The following is a 19328-nucleotide window of genomic DNA, read 5'->3' as shown; positions in this document are numbered from 1 at the left end:
AAAACAAACAAAGATAACTGATTACCTTAAGCAGAACAGTATGCTACTGCATTGCATTTTAATGTTAAAGCACTTAGTTAAAAAACTTAACAACCTTGTCTTTGCTGCACCTGAAGAAAATTAGAAAATTAAATTCCAGTATGAGTTATTTTTTCAAAGTGCAGTAGTGGAATAACAGTGTACTCACTAATGATGTTTTGTGGATATATGTGTGAGATATTTTCTGTCTACTACAGTAGGTACAGTACATTACATTTGTACAACATTTTAATGAGAAATGTATCAGAAAGTGTAGGCCTTCATGTAATGCACGTATAGAATACTGTCTTTTCATTTCATCATTGTTGCTATAAGCCACTTACAGTAAGTTTTAAACATGCCAACATTTTATCTCATTTATTATCCAAGACCATGTTTGACATTACCTAACAATTTACACTGCTGCTACTTCTTCCTTCCTTTTACATTTTGCTGGCATTTTATTGTTGTATGTACTACATAAACATAAGAAAACTCCCTCACTGTCCACAAATACTGAACTCTAAATACTACAGGTGTTCTGTATTCCTGCTACTTTTAGAAGTGTTAACTCTATGGCGGTCTAACATTTACTGATATGAAATCTTTATTGGGGGGGGGGGGGGGGGGGGGGGAAGGTTTTTGTGACCATCGGCTAAACCGCTGGTCCCTTCGACATCGTTATGACTGGTTTCAACTGTATTCAAAGATAAAAATTTATGTTCAAATGATGACACTAACAGAAAAATTATTAAATTAATTATTATTAAAATGTATGCTTATTTTTCATATTTTGATTTAATTCAAAATTGCAATTACATTTGAAATTATTGTCATTATTGTTATCTGCATAATTTATTCTGGATAATAATTTGAAAGCATTTGTAAAATAAAAAGTTGATCAAATATAAATTTCACTGGATGTAAAAAATTGGTACTCTTGAGATCACTGTCCTGCAGGTTTCTGTATCTCTGGTCTCCTTGACCAAACATGTTTTTGGCGCGTGTTAGTAGTAGGCAGGAATCTGTTCTTTTGCAAGCTGAAGATGGTGTATGTACTTGGTGGGTATGGTTGTTGGCATATACTGCCCTGCTGAATAATTGTAATTTCATCATTGTGGCAACAAAAAGAAACATTACAATTTCACCATGCTGTGTTCTTACCTGAAATACAAAAATTGCATCATACTTACTAGATAGACATAAATTACTGTATTATCAAAAAGAGCCACTTTTTCAGCCAGACAAATTTTCTTTAAGCAGCCACAAGAAACAGATATGATTAAATATTGTGGTATATTCCTTCTCAGACATTTCTTAGCTGCACTATACTGTTGCTGTCATAGTGAAAACATGTACTTGATTTGACATTTTTCAAGTTATAAGATTATAAGATAAGAATCTCAGTAAATTATCTTACTTTCATTCACTGCTTTCGTATGGTATCATATTCTAGGGTAATTCATCATTGAGTAGAAAAGTATTCATTGCTCAAAAACGTGTAATCAGAATAATTGCTGGAGCCCACCCACAGTCATCCTGCAGACATATATTTAAGGATCTAGGGATCCTCACAGTATATATATTCACTTATGAAATTTGTTGTCAATAATCCAACCCAGTTCAAAAGTAATAGCAGTATGCATAGCTATAACACCAGGAGAAAGGATGATCTTCACTATGCAGGGTTAAATCTGACTTTGGCACAGAAAGGGGTAAATTATGCTGCCACAAAAGTCTTTCGTCACCTACCAAACAGCATCAAAAGCCTGACAGATAGTCAAACAACATTTAAAAATAAATTAAAAGAATTTCTAGATGACAACTCCTTCTACTCATTGGCTGAATTTTTAGATATAAATTAAGGGAGGGAAAAAAACTAACTTTAACATTAGTGTCATGCAATATTTTGTGTAATGTAATATCTTGTACAGACATCTTTCATTAACCTGACATGTTCCACATCATTACGAAGTGTCGTATTCATGATCTATGGAACAAGTATTAATCTAATCTAATCTCTTATCTAATCTTACCCATTTTTCACAACAGAGGGGAGCATGGCTGCAAATCTCTCATATCTATTTGCAACATGTCCTCACTTCAAATTTAGCAAAGAACCTTTTACATCTTCTCGAATTATTTTCTGTTTACATTACACAATTATCTTTTCCATCTTGTCACATTTTCTGTTTCCATTACAAATTAAATCTTTCATTGTTTGAAGTTCTTTGACTACGCAGACGCATGTCCACAAAGCTCGCTCTAAGACAAGTGATTAATATTGAAATAAGAGCTAATTTAGTTAGTATTGCAGTGTAGACTAGTACATTTACTACTTCTCCAGGCTATCTATTCACGGTTTCACTTTTATGAGCATATTTTGTAGAGACTGTTACTTGTTTGTTTTGTTTACATTTTAGGCGTAAATTTCATGTGAGTGTAGATATTTATTTTTGAGTAGATCATTTTTTCTGCCACCATCCTCATCCCTAGCCAGAACCCAGTCCCATATACTGTTCCTGCGTTGTTGCTTGGCTCATTGAATCCCCCCCGAACGGCCTTACCATCAAATTACCCATCTCTGACTGCCACCCCTCCTTCCACAAAGACCCCCATCTGTTCAGATTGCGCCAATATTTAGCCCTCGCCAACACAACCCTGCAAAACCATATCAACCAAGTACAAACCTCCTTGCAGTACCTTCTCTCAATCCAGAAACTTTTCCTGCTATGCAATCCCAAATTCCTGGAACCCATAACACACATTTAAACTCTTGCCCTGCATGAACTTGAGCAACATGCACAATGTCACCTCAAATGATCTCCCACCATCACACAGAATCCAGGACCTGATGAGACCCATACAACAGTAATGAACCTTTCCTCCAGAAGTCTTAGCCCCACAAAAATATCACTCCTTTCCAAAGGCTTCACCTTTTTCCCCACTCCCAAATTCAATCACGCAGTGCTTGTTAAAGACCTCTCCTTCTCCCTGTTCCTACAGTGGAAACACTTTTTCGCCACCAAAGGCCAATATTGAACCCTGCCTAACTCAGTTCACTCCTCAATCCAACTATGGTCTGCCCCCACATCACACTGTTAAGTTTCCAGAATTTCTTAACCTCGAACCTTACCTCATCGTCATTCCCCAAATCCCTCAACATGCAAACTAGCCTTACATCTGCAGAAAGAACCAAAAACTGATCCACCACTGTTGTTTCGAACCGCAAGGATTATCAGCGGAACAACTCTTCCTGCTGTCAGATACATCAAATACAAACCTTGGCACAGTGACCCAATTCCAGAAATCCAACAGGATCTACAGTCACTCTTCAAATCCTTCCGCTCATGCCAGAACCTTTCCCCATAGTCCATACCTCTATTCACCCCTACCCCTCCCTGCAATCCTACCTTCTGCATGCTTCCATAAATCTAACCACCCAGGATGCCCCTACGTTGCTGGTTACTGTGCCCCTACTGAAATAATCTTTGCTCTCAAAGACCAACACCACCTACCTCTTACCTCGATCCTACCCTCCTACATAAAATATACCAACCATTTCCTTCACCAACTCTCCACAGTTCCTATCCCTCTACCACACAATTCCCTGCTTTTAACTATTAATGCCACCTCCCTTTACACTAACATTCCTAATGCCCATGGCCTTACTGCTATTGAACACTACCTTTCCCAATGTCCGACGGATTCCAGACCAACAACCTCCTTCCTACTTGCCACGACCAAACATATCCTCACCCACAATTACTTCTCCTTTGAAGGCATTACCTACAAACAAATCCTGGATACAGCTATGGGCACCTGCAAGGCACCATCCTACGCCAACCTTTTCATGGGCCATCTAGAGGAATCCTTTCTAAACACCTAGAGCCCTAAACCCCTCACCTGGTTCAGATTCACTGACGATGCCTTTGCGATCTGGATTGATGATAAGGACACCCTATCCACATTCCTCCAGAAACTCAACAAATTCTCCCCCCATTTGCTTCACCTGGTCCAATTCAACAAGCCACCTTCCTAGATGTTGACCTCCACCTCAAAGATGGCTACATCAGTATCTCCATCCATATCAAACCTACTAACCACCAGCAATACCTCCGTTCTGACAGCTGCCATCCGTTCCACACCAAGAAGTCCCTTCCATACAGCCTAGTCACCTGTGGTCATCACATATGCAGCGATGAGTGGTCCCTCTCAAAATGTACCGAGGGTGTCACTGAAGCCTTCACAGACCATAATTATCCTCCCAACCTTGTATAAAAACAAATCTCCCATGCCTTATCCAGTCTCCTGCCACCTCCCAAAGTCCTGCAATCCAGCCACAGGTGAACATTGCCCTTGTAACTCAGTACCACCCAGGACTGGAGCAACTGAATTATGTACTCCACCATGGTTTCAACTACCTCTCATTATGCCCTGAAATGAGGAACGGCCTGCCCACTATCCTTCCCACCTCTCCCACAGTGGTATTCTGCCATCCACTGAAACTATGCAATACACTCATCCATCCTTACACAACATCTGCTCCCAACCCCTTACCTCATGGCTCATATCCCTGTAAGAGACTTAGATCCGAGACCTGTCCCATACATTCTTGCAACACCAGCTGCTCCAGTCCGGTCACTAACATCACCTATTCCATCAAAGACAGGGCTACCTGTAAAACCAGTCATGTGGTCTACAAGCTAAGCTGGAATCACTGTGCTGCATTCCATGTAGGCATGACAACAAACAAGCTGTCTGCTCACATGAATGGCCACCGACAAACTGTGGCCAAGAAACAAGTAGACCACCCTGTTGTTGAATGCGCTGCCAAACATGATACCCCTCATCTCAATGACTGCTTCACAGATTGTACCATATGGACCTTACCCACCAACACCAGCTTTTCTGAATTGCGCAGGTGGGAAGTTTCCCTGCAATACATCCTATGTTCCCATAACTCTCCTGACCTTAACCTTCATTAATCACTGTTCTCATCCACCCAGCCCCTTCCCTGTTCCCATTCGAGCACTGAACAGTTGCCATTCCACCATCACACCCAGTCTTTTTACTTCTCTCCTTTTCTGCTCCTCCAGCCCCCCCCCCCTTTTTCCTCCTCACCCCTACCCTTTGTCTAACATGCAGCACAACACCGTCCACCACCCCTACAATACTATCCCTCCCACATCCTGCTCCAGCCTCCCCCTTACCACCACCAGTTGCCACCTCCATCGTGCATTGGTGCTGCTGCTCGCAGTATGGTTTCAGTTGCCTGAGACTGCAGTCATATGTGTGAGTTGATTGTGTGTTTGTGGCAGTCTTTCTGTTATGACTATTTGCAACTCAGCATCTCTGCTATATAGCGAGTGGCAACTTTCCTTTTCATAATATTGATTAACTAGACTTAGCGGTTCAGAGTTAAATTACTTCGTGTGTGTTATATAGAGTACAGGTAGTTACATACGTTTAAAAGTATTCTTACATTAGCGCTTAGTTACATATTAGTACAGGTTACGAAACTTCTGTGTTCTTGTGCCAAGTTATTCTCTGCCTTTGTGTGAATTTTTCTATCAAACCATGTGTAACAAATGTGGTGGTTGCCATAGAAATCTGAAGCAGAGGGTGTTCGTGAAGACTGTAGGTTACGATTTCATCAGGGCAAATGTAGCTGTGAGGAAACAGTGTAGATAATGAGGCTCTTTCAGGGCGATGTAGGTTATGTAAGGAGGACAGAAAATTCGCTGAACAGGAGGCAATAATTTGTGTCCTTAAGGCTGAATTAAAAAAAAAACACAAATTTGAAATTATGTAGGCTAAGGGAGGAAAAAGAGATGGTTTGCTCAGGAAAGGTAGTAAAGCAAAGGGCGGAGAAGGTAAACTGTTGTAAACTTTCAAAATTCAGTTAGTACATCAGTTTGATTTGCTATCTGAAGTAGTGTAGGAAGGGCATCACCCAGATGCAGTTGAATGTAGATCGAGGTAGAATATTAGCTTGAAGAAAAAAAGACAGTTTGGGACCAAATCGGAATAGGAAAAGATGAATTTTGGTTCTAGATAGCAGTCATGGGAGGGCTGTAGGCCAGTAGCTTCAGGGGAAATTAGGAGGAGGGCACTAGGTCACAAGTTTTATGAAACCAAGTGCTATCCTTAGCCAGGTGACAGAAAAATTAGGTCAGTTATGCAGGGACTTTGAGAAGGAAGATCAGATAATTATAGTTGAGGGAGCAGGAAACAGCCTGGCTACGAATCCTAGATATAGTATTAGTAGAGACCTGGATAAAATAGAGCAGAAACTGGGCACACAAATGTAGGGTTTATTTAAGTCTTTCAGCACCATGATCTACCCTTGGTAAACACTGCTGTAAGGCATGTTGACACTGTGCTGAACAGGATGCTCCAGATATTGGCAAAATATCACTTAAGTGTTGTTCCAATTGATGCTATTGGTAGGTGAGGGCACACTACACACAGCCTGCACCTAAGGAGGAAGGGGAAAATTCACTTAGCTTCTCTATTAACAGGTACTATAAAAATGTGTGTGTGTGTGGGGGGGGGGGGGGGGGCACAGTCACATATAGGATGGTACCTCTGGTTAATGGAACCAGGCAGACAGGCTTTTTAGGTTCAAGCCAAAGACCAGCAGACAACAACCAAGAAAAATAGAATAAAAGAAGCTTTGTGTACAGTAAATAGGGATAAAGCTAAGGGCAGTATCAACTTTTATCGACAAAATATCGGAGGAATAAAAAAGTAAAATAGGTGAGCTGTTAGTGTGTTTAGATGATCTCAAAAATAAAAAAAGAGATTGATATACTCTGTCTGTCTATCTGAACACTGTGTAACTGGGGATGGAAAGTGTCAGTATAAATGGGCGTAATTTAGCATGTTACACTTGCAGATCTAGTATGGATAAAGGAGGAGTTGACATTTACACAAAACAAGGGTATAACTACAACACTGTAGAAGTAATCAAGTTTTGTGGCAATCAGCACTTTGAAGTTTACACAGGTGAACCATGGCTAGATAATAGTGCTGATATTAGCAACAATGTACAGCTGCCCATTAGGAGTTTGGGAGTTTGAGTGCCTAGTATGCTGTGTGCCAGACAAAAAGAAAAAAAAAATTATGCATCTGTGGTGGTTTCAACGTAAACTTTCTAAGCAATTCTGGTAGAAAAAGTAAACTAAAAGTGTTATCTGTAAATGTAGGCTACCACAGCCTTTGTCACAGTCAATAAAATTCTTCTGGGTTTGAGGCCGCACTGTCATCTGCAAAATTCCGACGTTTCGGCAACTGTTGCAAAGCGCCTTCCTCAGGGTGTATTGATAACTGCTGAATGAGCACTAGTTTGGATACTTATATACTATGGAGGAGTGCTCTCAACTAAGAGAGCCTACAGGATCAGTGATGAACACAACCTGCAAGCTGAACTACAGAACCTCAGGTCCATTTTTGGAGCAAATGGCTACGACATGAGGATGATACACAAAACCACCTCGCCGAAGGAGGAGGGCAACAGGGAAATGCAGAACAAAGCACAGAATACTGTCATGCTACCATATGCACAAGGTGTTACTGAACGTCTGGGTAAAATTCTCCGTCGGGCAGGCATTAAGGCGATTTTTCATAGCAACAACAAAATAAAAGACATTCTGGGCTAGCCGAAATATACAATTGACAAATTTCATGCCGCCAGAGTTTATGAAATCAGGTGCAAATGTGGACTGGTGTATGTAGGTGAAACTGGTCGTCCAATAAGCATGAGGTGAACTGAACATGAGAGCTATATCCGTCTCAGACAATACCACAAATAAACAGTGGCAGAACATCGGGAACAGTGCAAGATGAAGATCGAATTTTGAGAGGCCCGTGTACGAGCAAAACAGTCATTTAGTTTGGGGAGGAAGATTAGAGTGGCTACAGAAATAGCCAAGTGACCCGACAATACGAATAGATAAGACAGGTACCAACTTCCAGCGTCTTGGTTACCAGCTGTGACAGCTTTGTGGAAGGACAGCTCTCGCAGAGCAACAGCGGTGGAGGGTACAGAGAGTGCTGACGCGGTCTAGTCAATAGTAGACAGTTAGTAAACAATGCTACACTGTAGTTGCCGCTTAGTCTCCTATTTGCCGATTTCCACCAATGGCAAGCAGTAAAGGAAACTGCAATGGAAAATGCCCATTTCCGCCAATGGCAACATGCAAAGCGAAGACCAATAAAATGAACTCTTAATAACCTTCCTCCTCACACTTATATCCAATGAAAACGCTCCTCCATAGTATACAAGTATCCAAACTACTGCTCATTCAGCAGTTAGCAAAACACCTTGAGGAAGGCATCTTGTGACAGTCGCCGAAACATCGGAATTTTACAGATGACATTGTGGCCTCAATCCCAGAAGAATTTTATTGACTAGGAGTGTTGTCAGTGACATATAACATAGAATCAGTACTCAATTTCCCTACACATATAGCTCAAGACAGTAGCACTGTAATAGATAATGTATTTGTACAGCAATATCATGTAAAACTACCACATGCTTTCCCTGTGATAAATGGATTATCAGATCATGATGCACAGTTTATTAACTTATGAAACCTTGCAGGGTGTGCAGTTCAGAAACCATTAAGTAAAAGTGTAAAGTTGCTCAACCTGGTATCTATACTGCACTACAGAGGAAGTTTAAGAAATGTTAATTGAAGAGATGTACACTATGTGATCAAAAGTATCCGGACATCCCAAAAATCATATGTTTTTCATATTAGGTGCATTGTGCTGCCAGCTACTGCCAGGTATTCCACATTAGCAACCTCAGTAGTCATTATACATCGTGAGAGAGCAGAATAGGGTGCTCCACGGAACTCACGGACTTCAAATGTGGTCAGGTGATTGGGTGTCACTTGTGTCACATGTCTATACAAGAGATTTCCACACTCCTAAACATCATTAGGTCTACTGTTCCTGATGCACTAGTGAAGTGGAAAAGGGACATGTACAGCACAAAAGCGTACAGGCCCATCTCGTCTGTTCACTGACAGAGACCGCCAACTGTTGAAGAGCGTTGTAATATGTAATAGGCAGACACCTACCCAGACCATCACACAGGAATTCCAAACTGCATCAGGATCCACTGATGACAGTTAGGCAGGAGGTGAGAAAACTTGGATTTCATGGTCCAGTAGCTGCTCATAAGCCACACATCATGCTTGTAAATGCCAAAAGATGCCTCGCTTGGTGTAAGGAGTGTAAACAATTGATGAGTGAACAGTGGAAAAACGTTGTGTGGAGTGACCAATCACAGTATACAATATGGTGATCCAATGGCCAGGTGTGGGTATGGCAAATGTCCAGTGAACGTCATAAGCCAGCATGTGTAGTGCCAACAGTAAAATTCGGAGGAGGTGATGGCATGGTGTGGTCATGTTTTTCATGGAGGGCGCTTGCACCCCTTGTTGTTTTGCGTGGCACTGTCACAGCACAAGCCTACATTGATGTTTTAAGCACCACCTTGTTTCCCACTGCTGAAGAGCAATTCAGGGATGGCGATTGCATCTTTCTACACGATCAAGCACCTGTTCATAATGCACAGCCTGTGGCGGAGTGGTTGAACGACAACAACATCCCTGTAATGGACTGGCCTGCTCAGAGTCCTGACCTGAATCTTATAGAACACCTTTAGGATGTTTTGGAATGCTGACTTTGTGCCAGGCCTCACCAACCGACATTGATACCTTTCCTCAGTGCAGCACTCCATGAAGAATGGGCTGCCATTCCCCAGGAAACCTTCCAGCACCTGATAGAATGTATGCCTGTGAGAGTGGAAGTTGTCATCAAGGCTAAGGATGGGCCAACACCATATTGAATTCCAGCATTAACAATGGAGGGCGTCACAAACATTTAAGTCATTTCCAGCCAGGTGTCCAGATGCTTTTGATCGCAGAGTATATAATGAGCCAAATGCCAATGATAAATGCAGCATATTTCTTTATAAATATATATCCCTTTTTGAACATTGATGCCCAAAAAAATTACTAAATATAACACGAAACAGTTTTCAAAGAAACCTTGGATTACTACAGGTATTAAAGTGTCTTCAGAAAGAAAAAATAAACTATACAAGATAGCTCGAATTACTAAAGACCCAGAAGTAATTTTACACCATAAAAATTACTGTAACAAACTGAGAAAAGTAGTCAGAAAATCAAGAAATATGTATGTTAGAGATGAAATTATCAACTCGGGCAACAAAATCATGTCAGTATGGAATGTTGTTGGGAGGGAGACAGGAAAAGTAACTACTGGGGTAAGTAGTATTACCATAAAAGAGAATGAGACCATCTTAACCAATAGCACACAAATAGCTAATGTTTTTAAATACCATTTCTTAAGTGTAAGTGTAAAAATTGGTGAGAATAGGTCAAAAGTAAACACGAAGCACCACATGGAAAGGCAGTTTTGAGAAATCCTAGTCAGATTAAATTTCGTCTAACAACGTATTGTTAAATAAGGAAAATGTTCTTTTGGAGTAGATGACATTTGTAACAAGATATTAAAACAATGTGGAGCAGTTACAGCTGATGTTCTGTGTCACATATGTAATGCATCACTAAGGTATTTTCACAGATCGGTTAAAATATGCAACTGCTAAGCCTCTCTACAAAAAAGGGAACACCACAGACATCAATAATTAGGGTCCAGTGTTCTTGCTTACAGTATTTTCATAAATCATGAGAAAGTAAAGTACTCAAGAGTGGTTAGGCATCTCAACAGTAATTGGATACTTAGTAAATCACAGTCTGGGTTTCAAAAATGCTGTTCCACTGAGATACGAATATACAAATTCATTGCCCACATAATAGTCTTTAAATAACAAAATGTCACCACTAGGAAGTTATTAACTTATCAAAGCATTTGATTGTGTGAACCATGACATTATGTTACAGAAATTACAATTCTATGGTATAAACGGAACAGCATATGAATGGCTTAAGTCAGATCTACAGAACAGGAAGCAAAGGTTTTTTTTGTATGGTTTAAGTAATTTAAGGAAGTTTGCCATTTCATCTAATAGGTGAAATTACATTAGGTGTTCCACAGGATTCGACCATGGGTCCCTTTCCGTTCTTGATACATGTGAATGACCTCTCTTCTTATCTGAAACAAGAAGCTAAACTGGCACTGTTTGTTTGCTGATGATACAAGTATCATTATTAATACAGTAAAAGAAACTCCAATGGAAAATGATACAAATACTTTCTTTGAAAAAGTTATTAATTGGTTTTCTGCAAATGGGATTGCTCTGAACTTTGAAAAAGCACAGTACATTCAATTTTCTGCTGCAAGGAGTACAGCTCCTTTAATAAATGTAACACATCAATGTGAGTCAGTAAACAGAGCACTGAACACTAAGTTTTTAGGCATACATATAGATGAAAATCTTAATTGGAATATTCATATTTTGTATCTCCTAAAGTGACTAGGTTCAGCAACTTTTGTAATCAGAATAATTTCCAATTCTGACGATATAGAAATTAGTAAGCTAATATATGTTGCATACTTTCACTATCTGATGTCATACAGAATAATATTTTGGGGCAACTCAACACTTAGGCAAAAAGTATTCACTGGTCAAAAAATTGTTAGAATAATGTGTGGGGCTCATAGTCGCACATCTTGTAGGCATCTGTGTAGAAGATTAGGAAAGTACATTTACACAAAAATAAAATGGACCAGTTTAAAAACAGTGAATTCAAGAGTATAATACCAGCACAAACAAAGACTTACACTATCCTCTACTCAAACTATATTTGGCTGTAAAACATTTAGATAAGTTTTCAGATGAAGTGAAATGTCAGAAGACAGCAGTAATAGCTTCAAAAATAAATTGAAATCATATCTCCTTGACAACTCCTCCTAAACCACAGACGAATTCTTGAATAGGAATAAATAAATGTATATGTGTAATGTATGCATTTTGTGACATTTAAGGGAATGGGGTACGCAATAAAAACTGTATCTATTCATATGTGCACTTCTTATGCACTTAACACGTTCCACGTCACATCTGTTGCCATGAGACTGACCAATGGAACACCATATAACTAACTAACTAACTCTCTAATCATTGATTCTCTTGCTCTATGCTTTCTAAAGTAATTGATGGTCATTGACCAGCATTTACATATCCATTTTGCAAGTTGATATGTATCTTATCACGTATTTCCTTCCTCCATTAGTCTCTACCTTTTCAACATTTCTGAATAATTTAATCTCTCAGAATGAATATTACAGAATTATCAATGTAATAAGTGATGGATGGTTGAGAAATAATAACACACACACACATATATTGGTCCCACCAGGAATACATTAGTTCTTATGGTATGTTTTATCAGTTAACACGACTTTCAGTTAAGGTGAATTACAAACTCTGTTTCAGTTTCTAGCGTAATTAAATTTCACTGTAACACAAACTTCAGAGTGAGGGAAAAATATGCCTCGTGTGACGTGATTAACATGGATGAAACTGGATTTTCCTACAATCTTTTTCCAAATCACACCCAGGGGATAAAAGGTGATAAGTGTCATGGTAGAGCATGAAGCAAACAACATATAGCTGTTGTACTGTGCTGTAATGCTGATGGCAGTGAGAAGTTTCGTCCCTGAGTATTTTCAAGTGTAATTTTTTTTTTCCAGAATGAATGTAGGAATGTAGCTACAAAGCTAATTATACTTATTGTTGACTCATTTTTAACATATTGTAGGTCGGTAGCCGTGATTATCACCTCAACAATCGGCGTATGCTGTACATTGTAAGACATTAAATAACGTGTGCAGCAGCATTTAGAAATGTACTCGGTGCCAAATTTGACAGGTGTTCTGTTAGTCGTATTTGTATCAAGTTGGAATACTGAATAAAAACTACAGTTACAACCTGTACCGTAGCACGCGAAAATGGCAAAGAGGAAACGGACAGCTCTAAATGTAAAGTTAAAGCTTAAGATTCTAGATGAAGTGGACCATGGTACCAAAAAAACAGCAATTGCATAGCAGTTTGGAATACCTAAATCTACTTTATGTATGATTATTAAGAATCGAAAAAAAATAATTAATGCTGTGGCATCAGGTTCTGGAAACAAATCTAAATGACTTCGTACTGCCAAGTATTAAAACATCAAGACGTTACTGCTAGAATGGTTCAATCATATGCGTGCATCTATCATACCTTTAACTGGCCAAGTGATTCAGCCAAAAGCAAATGATCTTGCTAAAGATATGGGCATCGAAGACTTCCGTTATTCTGCTGGTTCGTTGAATTGGTTCCAAAAGAGACATTCAATTTCATCTGTACAAATTTGTGGTAAAGCAAATAAAAGTTGATGAAGAAAGTGCGAACAGCTGGTTGCATGAATTCAACCGAGTGAGGGAAAAGTATGCCTCGTGTGATGTGTTTAGCACAGATGAAACTGGATTTTTCTACAATCTTTTTCCAAATCACACCCTGGGGATAAAAGGTGATAAGTGTCATGGTGGAGCATGAAGCAAACAACATGTGGCTGTTGTACTGTGCTGTAATGCTGATGGCAGTGAGAAGTTTCGTCCCCGAGTTATCGGTAAATCCGAGAAACTACGTCGTTTTAAAAACATAAATATGGACAGTTTATCTTGCATATATTCTCACCACAAGAAAGCTTGGATCGATCGCACATCATTTCGCAAGTGGCTTCTTCGTTTCAACAGTCGAATGGTTGCTCAAAATAGACAGATGTACTGCCCATAACGTTCATGATCTGAACCTATCCAACATAAAGGTTCAGTTTTTTCCACCCAGTGCCACTAGCTGCCTTCAGCCTTTGGACCGAGGCGTAGTCTCCCTCATAAAGAGGGCTTGTCGCAACCAACTTTTAAGAGCTGCAATTCGTACTGCTTAAAACAATAGTGCAACCCCAAATCGGAATCTCCTTGACATAATAAATGGACAATTCTGCAGGACTTTGTGAACCCTGGGATTAGTTTCGAGGGATTCATTAGTGGACGACGACGACGTTGCCGTATGTGCTTCTGTGGAAACAGATGTGCCAAAAGCTGTGAATGAGGTGCAAGAAGGGCCATCAGAACAAAGTGAAGAGGAAGAGAATACAGGTATCATTCCACCTACCCGTCGGGAGATGTTTACAGTCTTGGACCATTTCAAACGGTTCGCTTCAACATCTGACGTCACTGCTGCGTTTACATACGTTATTATTACAATTAGTTGTGAAACTACAAAATATTATCGTTCCCATGAATGCCAGCGAACCATGACCGATTTTTTCCATGAAAGTAACGTACATAATTTGTGATTACTTGTATTTTACAATCACTTTACACTGTTGTAAGTCTACAATAACATGATTGATAGTGTAGTGTATTACACATCAGTGTACTGCTGTACATGTATACTTATTAAAATCTGTGTTTTTCACTTAACACGAATTTTTTTAACACAAACTTCTGATTTTTTGGTCCCTTCGGGTTCGTGTTAACGAAGTTTTACTGTATTACATTATGGGTGGCATTCACCTCAGCTTCCATGGGACCTGTGGTAATAACAGCTGCAGATCATGTGAAATTATTGGGGGCCACCTGCATCACTTCATGGCTGATAATTTCCCCATCACTGATTTCATCTCCCACCATGATAACTGCCGATGTCACAAGGCTACAGTGGCTGAAGGAGCACAACAGTGAACTCGTATCTTGGAGACCAAATTTGCCTCATCTGAACACGATGGAATATATCTTGGGCTCTATCAGGCATCAGATCCATGCCTACAAACCAATGGCTTGTAATTTATGGGAATTGTGCAGCCTACGCACATATCTGGTGCCACACACCTCTGGAAACCCACCAGTCCTACTAGTTGAACCCGTCCCAACACAATCTCTGCTCTATTGCATCAAAAGGTGGACGAACATGCTTTAAATCAGGTCATCTTAATGTACTGGCTCATCAATGTAGAAGAGGTATTAGTTCCAAATTTATTTGGCATCACTCAAATTTGCCATCCATTTTTCACAAAGCAAGCTCACACATAGTTCTCCATGTAATATGTAACATCCTCTTTTCCTGACAGGGTTATAGGTTACTAACAGCTAGACATTGAGGAATGTAATGTCAGTTATACAGATAATGTAATAATAATTATAATTCAGTATACTTAATACAATAAAAAATAAATGGGAGCACTATCTAACCAAAAAAGCACAAAATACCATATAAATTCCTAACAAATCATGTGAGGGTCCATCATAGTCTTATCCACACTATGGCTGGATAATAGTGAAATGATTGAGAGATTAAGTTAGAAAGTGAAACATCTGTGCAGAAACTTCTTTCTGACAATGCATTAACTGAGTCTTGGGTAGTAGTCATTTAAAAGATTTTTTTTTCAACAACTGAACTACTGATTTATAAATTAAAGTATGGTGCTACAGGTTGTACTTTATGACATCATCATTTGTGTTTGTAATGGAGTACAGTATATAGTGATGATGAAATAAAGATGTTTCCAGTTAGTATAAGACAGATGACAACAAAATGTAACTACAAATGACAAAAAACCATCTGGAAACATTACACTGAAAACCAACAATTTTTATTGCATGTAGAAAGTTTCTCAGTTGTAGATGATTTGGCAGATATCCTGGTCCATAAGATTAAGTATGGTATGCAAAATCAGAAAATATTATGATGCTAATTATCTCTTCATTGATACCATAACATTAGCTAAGAATAAAATGAAAAAGAGTACAGATAATTACCCATAAGCAAGTTAGATCTTCACTGGCATACAGAAAATGATGCAGAATAAGATAAACACTATAAATTTTAATTTGCATCTTTTATTGTATTCACTGTAATAGGCAGGAGCTTTTTTTTTTTTTTTTTTGAATGGTTGTAAAATAAACACATACATGAAAATTAATAGAAAGTCCTGGATGGAACAATACGTAAAAAAGGGAAAGGCAACCATTCACCTATAGCAGACTGATGTTTGGTGCAAACACAAATGTAACACAAAAAAGTGTTCATAAGTTTTCAAGCTCTGGTTCTTTTCTAGCATAGAGTATATACATTCACACCCACAACCACACTGACAACCAAATGCACACTACCATGCTCACAGCAGAAAAAACAAGTGAACACTGTGTTCCATTATGCACCTCTACGTGCTACATGTCATTATGCTACATGTGAGTTGTTGCCTTTCGCTTATTTTAAGTACATGGAATCTAAGATTAAAACAGTTGATGTTTAACATCAAACCTCCAAGGGTGGGACAGAATTTAATATAATCACAACAACCCCACATGTTTACAGGGGAGCTACTAACTGAACGAATGATTGGGGGTGCAGACCTGTTCACAGTGTTACATCTACCAGTGACTACAGAGAGGATTAACCCAAACATCCTCACCTATCTTCTATTTCATCGTGTTTCCCTCAATATTGGTGAAGTCACAAGATTTTTGCTTCTATTCTGAAAACTTAAACAATTTTTTGGCTTTAAGTGTTTTCTCATTTCTTGAATAATTAGTTGTAAATTTTCTACAGCTGCTAATGAAATAAGCTACTTCGCCATTATAACCTGCTCAGTTCTCACGCCCTTATTACATACTGTGTAACGCATTATCTCTGTCAGATTCTATACTGAATTTGTAGCTAAGTTAGGCCCTTTTCCCTATAATATATCCTAGATCCCTTGAACAAAAAAACCATGTCTAGTTCTTGGAAAAAGACACAGGTCACACCCATCTACAAGAAGGGTAGTAGAAGTGACCCACTAAACTACTGTCCAATATCCTTGACATTGGTTTGTTGTAGAATCTTAGAACATACTCTGTGTTCAAACATAATGCCTTTTTGTCATAGAATTCATAAAGCCCTTTAATTGTCAGTGGTGCAATGACATATTGTGCGCTTGCTTCACGTTTTAACTAACGTAGCAGAAGTGTGATTTTTTACGTGGAAAATCTTCACGAGTAGAATTTAACTTTTTTTAATAACATCCTCAACAGAGAGAGAGAGAGCAGATTTATAAGTAACTAGCAATGCATAACAAGATTATTATTCTACTGAAGACAGAATCCAGTTCTTTATTTCTCTCCACTGACAGCAAGATTAGTATAGACATAATAATGCAAAATATACAAAGAGAATCAAAATTGACAAATTGCAACAATTATTTTTAATAGAACACAATACATTTTAGTATCATTCAAAAGTTCTGGATAAGAGGAGTATAGTGATGTGATGTTAGAAGTGAAACTTTTTGCTAAAAAAGGGGTGATGAATGTTCTAAGTACACGGTCCAATTGTGAAAAGTTACAGTGAAAACAATAGTAAGTGTAACTTCGTTATGCCCTTATTTTTCAAAAGCTTCTGATTGCCACTGAAAGAAATACATGGTGCAAAATATCTCAGTTGACAAAACAATAATATCATTAAACCACACAGCTAAATACTCATCCATTTCCATATTTTGATACATCTATGATTATAGAAATAATTAAAGACAGTAGCTGGGTTGATTGACTCTGTATAAGGCACACCCATCAGATCAAAGATTTGCTGTTCACTGGACATCATTTAACATAAAGAACTTTTTGATGCCTAAAACTGTAAAAAAATGTAAAATACAATAGAATATTATCAATTGAAACTTCCTGGGAGATTAAAACTGTGTGCTGGACCGAGACTCTAACTTGGAACCTTTGCCTTTCATGGGCAACTGCTCTACAATCTGAGCTACCCAAGCACAACTCACGCCCCATGCTCACAGCTTCAATTCTACCATTACCTCATCTCCTGCCTTCCAAACTTCAAAGAAGCTCTTCTGCGAACCTTGCAGAACTAGCACTCCTGAAAGAAAGGATATTGCAGAGACATGGCTTGGCCACAGCCTCGGAGATGTTTGTAGAATGAAATTTTCGTACTGCAGCAGAATGGGCACGGATATGAAACTTTCTGGAAGATTAAAACTGTGTGCCAGAACGAGACTCAAACTTGGGACCTTCGCCTTTTGCAGACAAGTGCTCTGCCATCTAATTCTGCAAGGTTCGCAGAAGAGTTTCTGTGAAGTTTGGAAGGTAGGAGATGAGGTACTGGCAGAATGGAAGCTGTGAGGATGGGACGTGAGTCATGCTTGGGTAGCTCAGATGGTAGAGCACTTGCCCGCAATAGGCAAAGGCCCAAAATTTGAGTCTTTATCCTGCACAAGTTTTAATCTCCCAGGAAGTTTCATATCAGCACACACTCCATTGCTGAGTGAAAATGTCATTCTGGATATAATTAATTGTTAATTGCTGATTATTTATATAAAATTATGCTAATTTACAATATTATTCATACCTTTAGGGAAATCAGTAGGATCCAGACTAAGTTTGTGGCCAGATAACGCTTGCAACATTAAATGATAGCACTGAGACCAATTTGGTTGAGGATTCTGAGCAGATACGTATCTCGTTGCAGCTAACCTCTTGCAGAAAGCCGCTTTCCTGTGGAATCCTATCTGTGTGTACAACTCTGATAAATTTGTGAATCTCTGAATCTGAAAGAGAGAGCAAAATAAAGCTACTTATCAAACACAAAAATCATATCATCTGTGATAACAAATAAGCATAACAGCAATTAACGTAAAGGAAGGAGGTGAACTATTACCACCAAAATATTTTGACCACTGTGCTTTATTTTATGTAGTAGCTGAATCAGTTAATCGGATGAATATAGGAAATCCTTATACATAAAATATATAACTTAAAAGTGAAAGTGATAAATACATAGTACAGTCCCAATTCCAATTACATGAGAACAAGTTATCTGAATTTCTGATTATCTGAGATGGGAATGTGTAGTTTTTAACTTCTGATTACCCTTTTTTTCTCAAATGCAGTGACCTCCTCTGCTGATCATCCAAGTTTTAAAGGGGATGATTCATGTTCATCGTGACAATCAACTTTTATATGAGTCAGTCTGGTTGTATTACTGACATTAAGGTGCTCATCATAACTTGTCATTCCAGTTCATCTGTGCGTGTTAGCCTAGAAGGACAGCGGGTTTCACAGAAATTCGTCTTCTGCTATTGTAACAGCATTACTAGCTGCCCTCTTTCTACATTAATACGTGTCCATGGCTGCATTTACAAAATACTAGTATCATAGTAGTTTTATGTACGATCATAAGTTTTTGATGAGTGTTCAAACTATATACCATCAGATAATATGTACAGGAAAATCAATATGTTCAAAGATAAACTAAAAGTGGT

At 38.8% G+C, this 19328-nt stretch overlaps 1 protein-coding gene across 2 annotated transcripts in view; it reads right to left on the bottom strand.

Moving 5' to 3' along the window:
* Positions 1-19328, bottom strand: part of LOC126334642 (protein brunelleschi) — a 249443-nt gene that overhangs the window by 123146 nt on the left and 106969 nt on the right. For both annotated transcript variants that reach the window (XM_049997084.1, XM_049997085.1), the window contains exon 9: positions 18416-18614. In XM_049997084.1, coding sequence (XP_049853041.1) covers positions 18416-18614 — 199 coding nt within the window. The remainder of the gene's footprint in view (positions 1-18415; positions 18615-19328) is intronic.

This window comes from Schistocerca gregaria, chromosome 2 (genome assembly GCF_023897955.1).
Source record: "Schistocerca gregaria isolate iqSchGreg1 chromosome 2, iqSchGreg1.2, whole genome shotgun sequence".
NCBI lineage: Eukaryota > Metazoa > Arthropoda > Insecta > Orthoptera > Acrididae > Schistocerca > Schistocerca gregaria.
The sequence above is the reverse complement of the archived record's forward strand: the minus strand, read 5'-3'. Positions and strand labels throughout refer to the sequence as shown.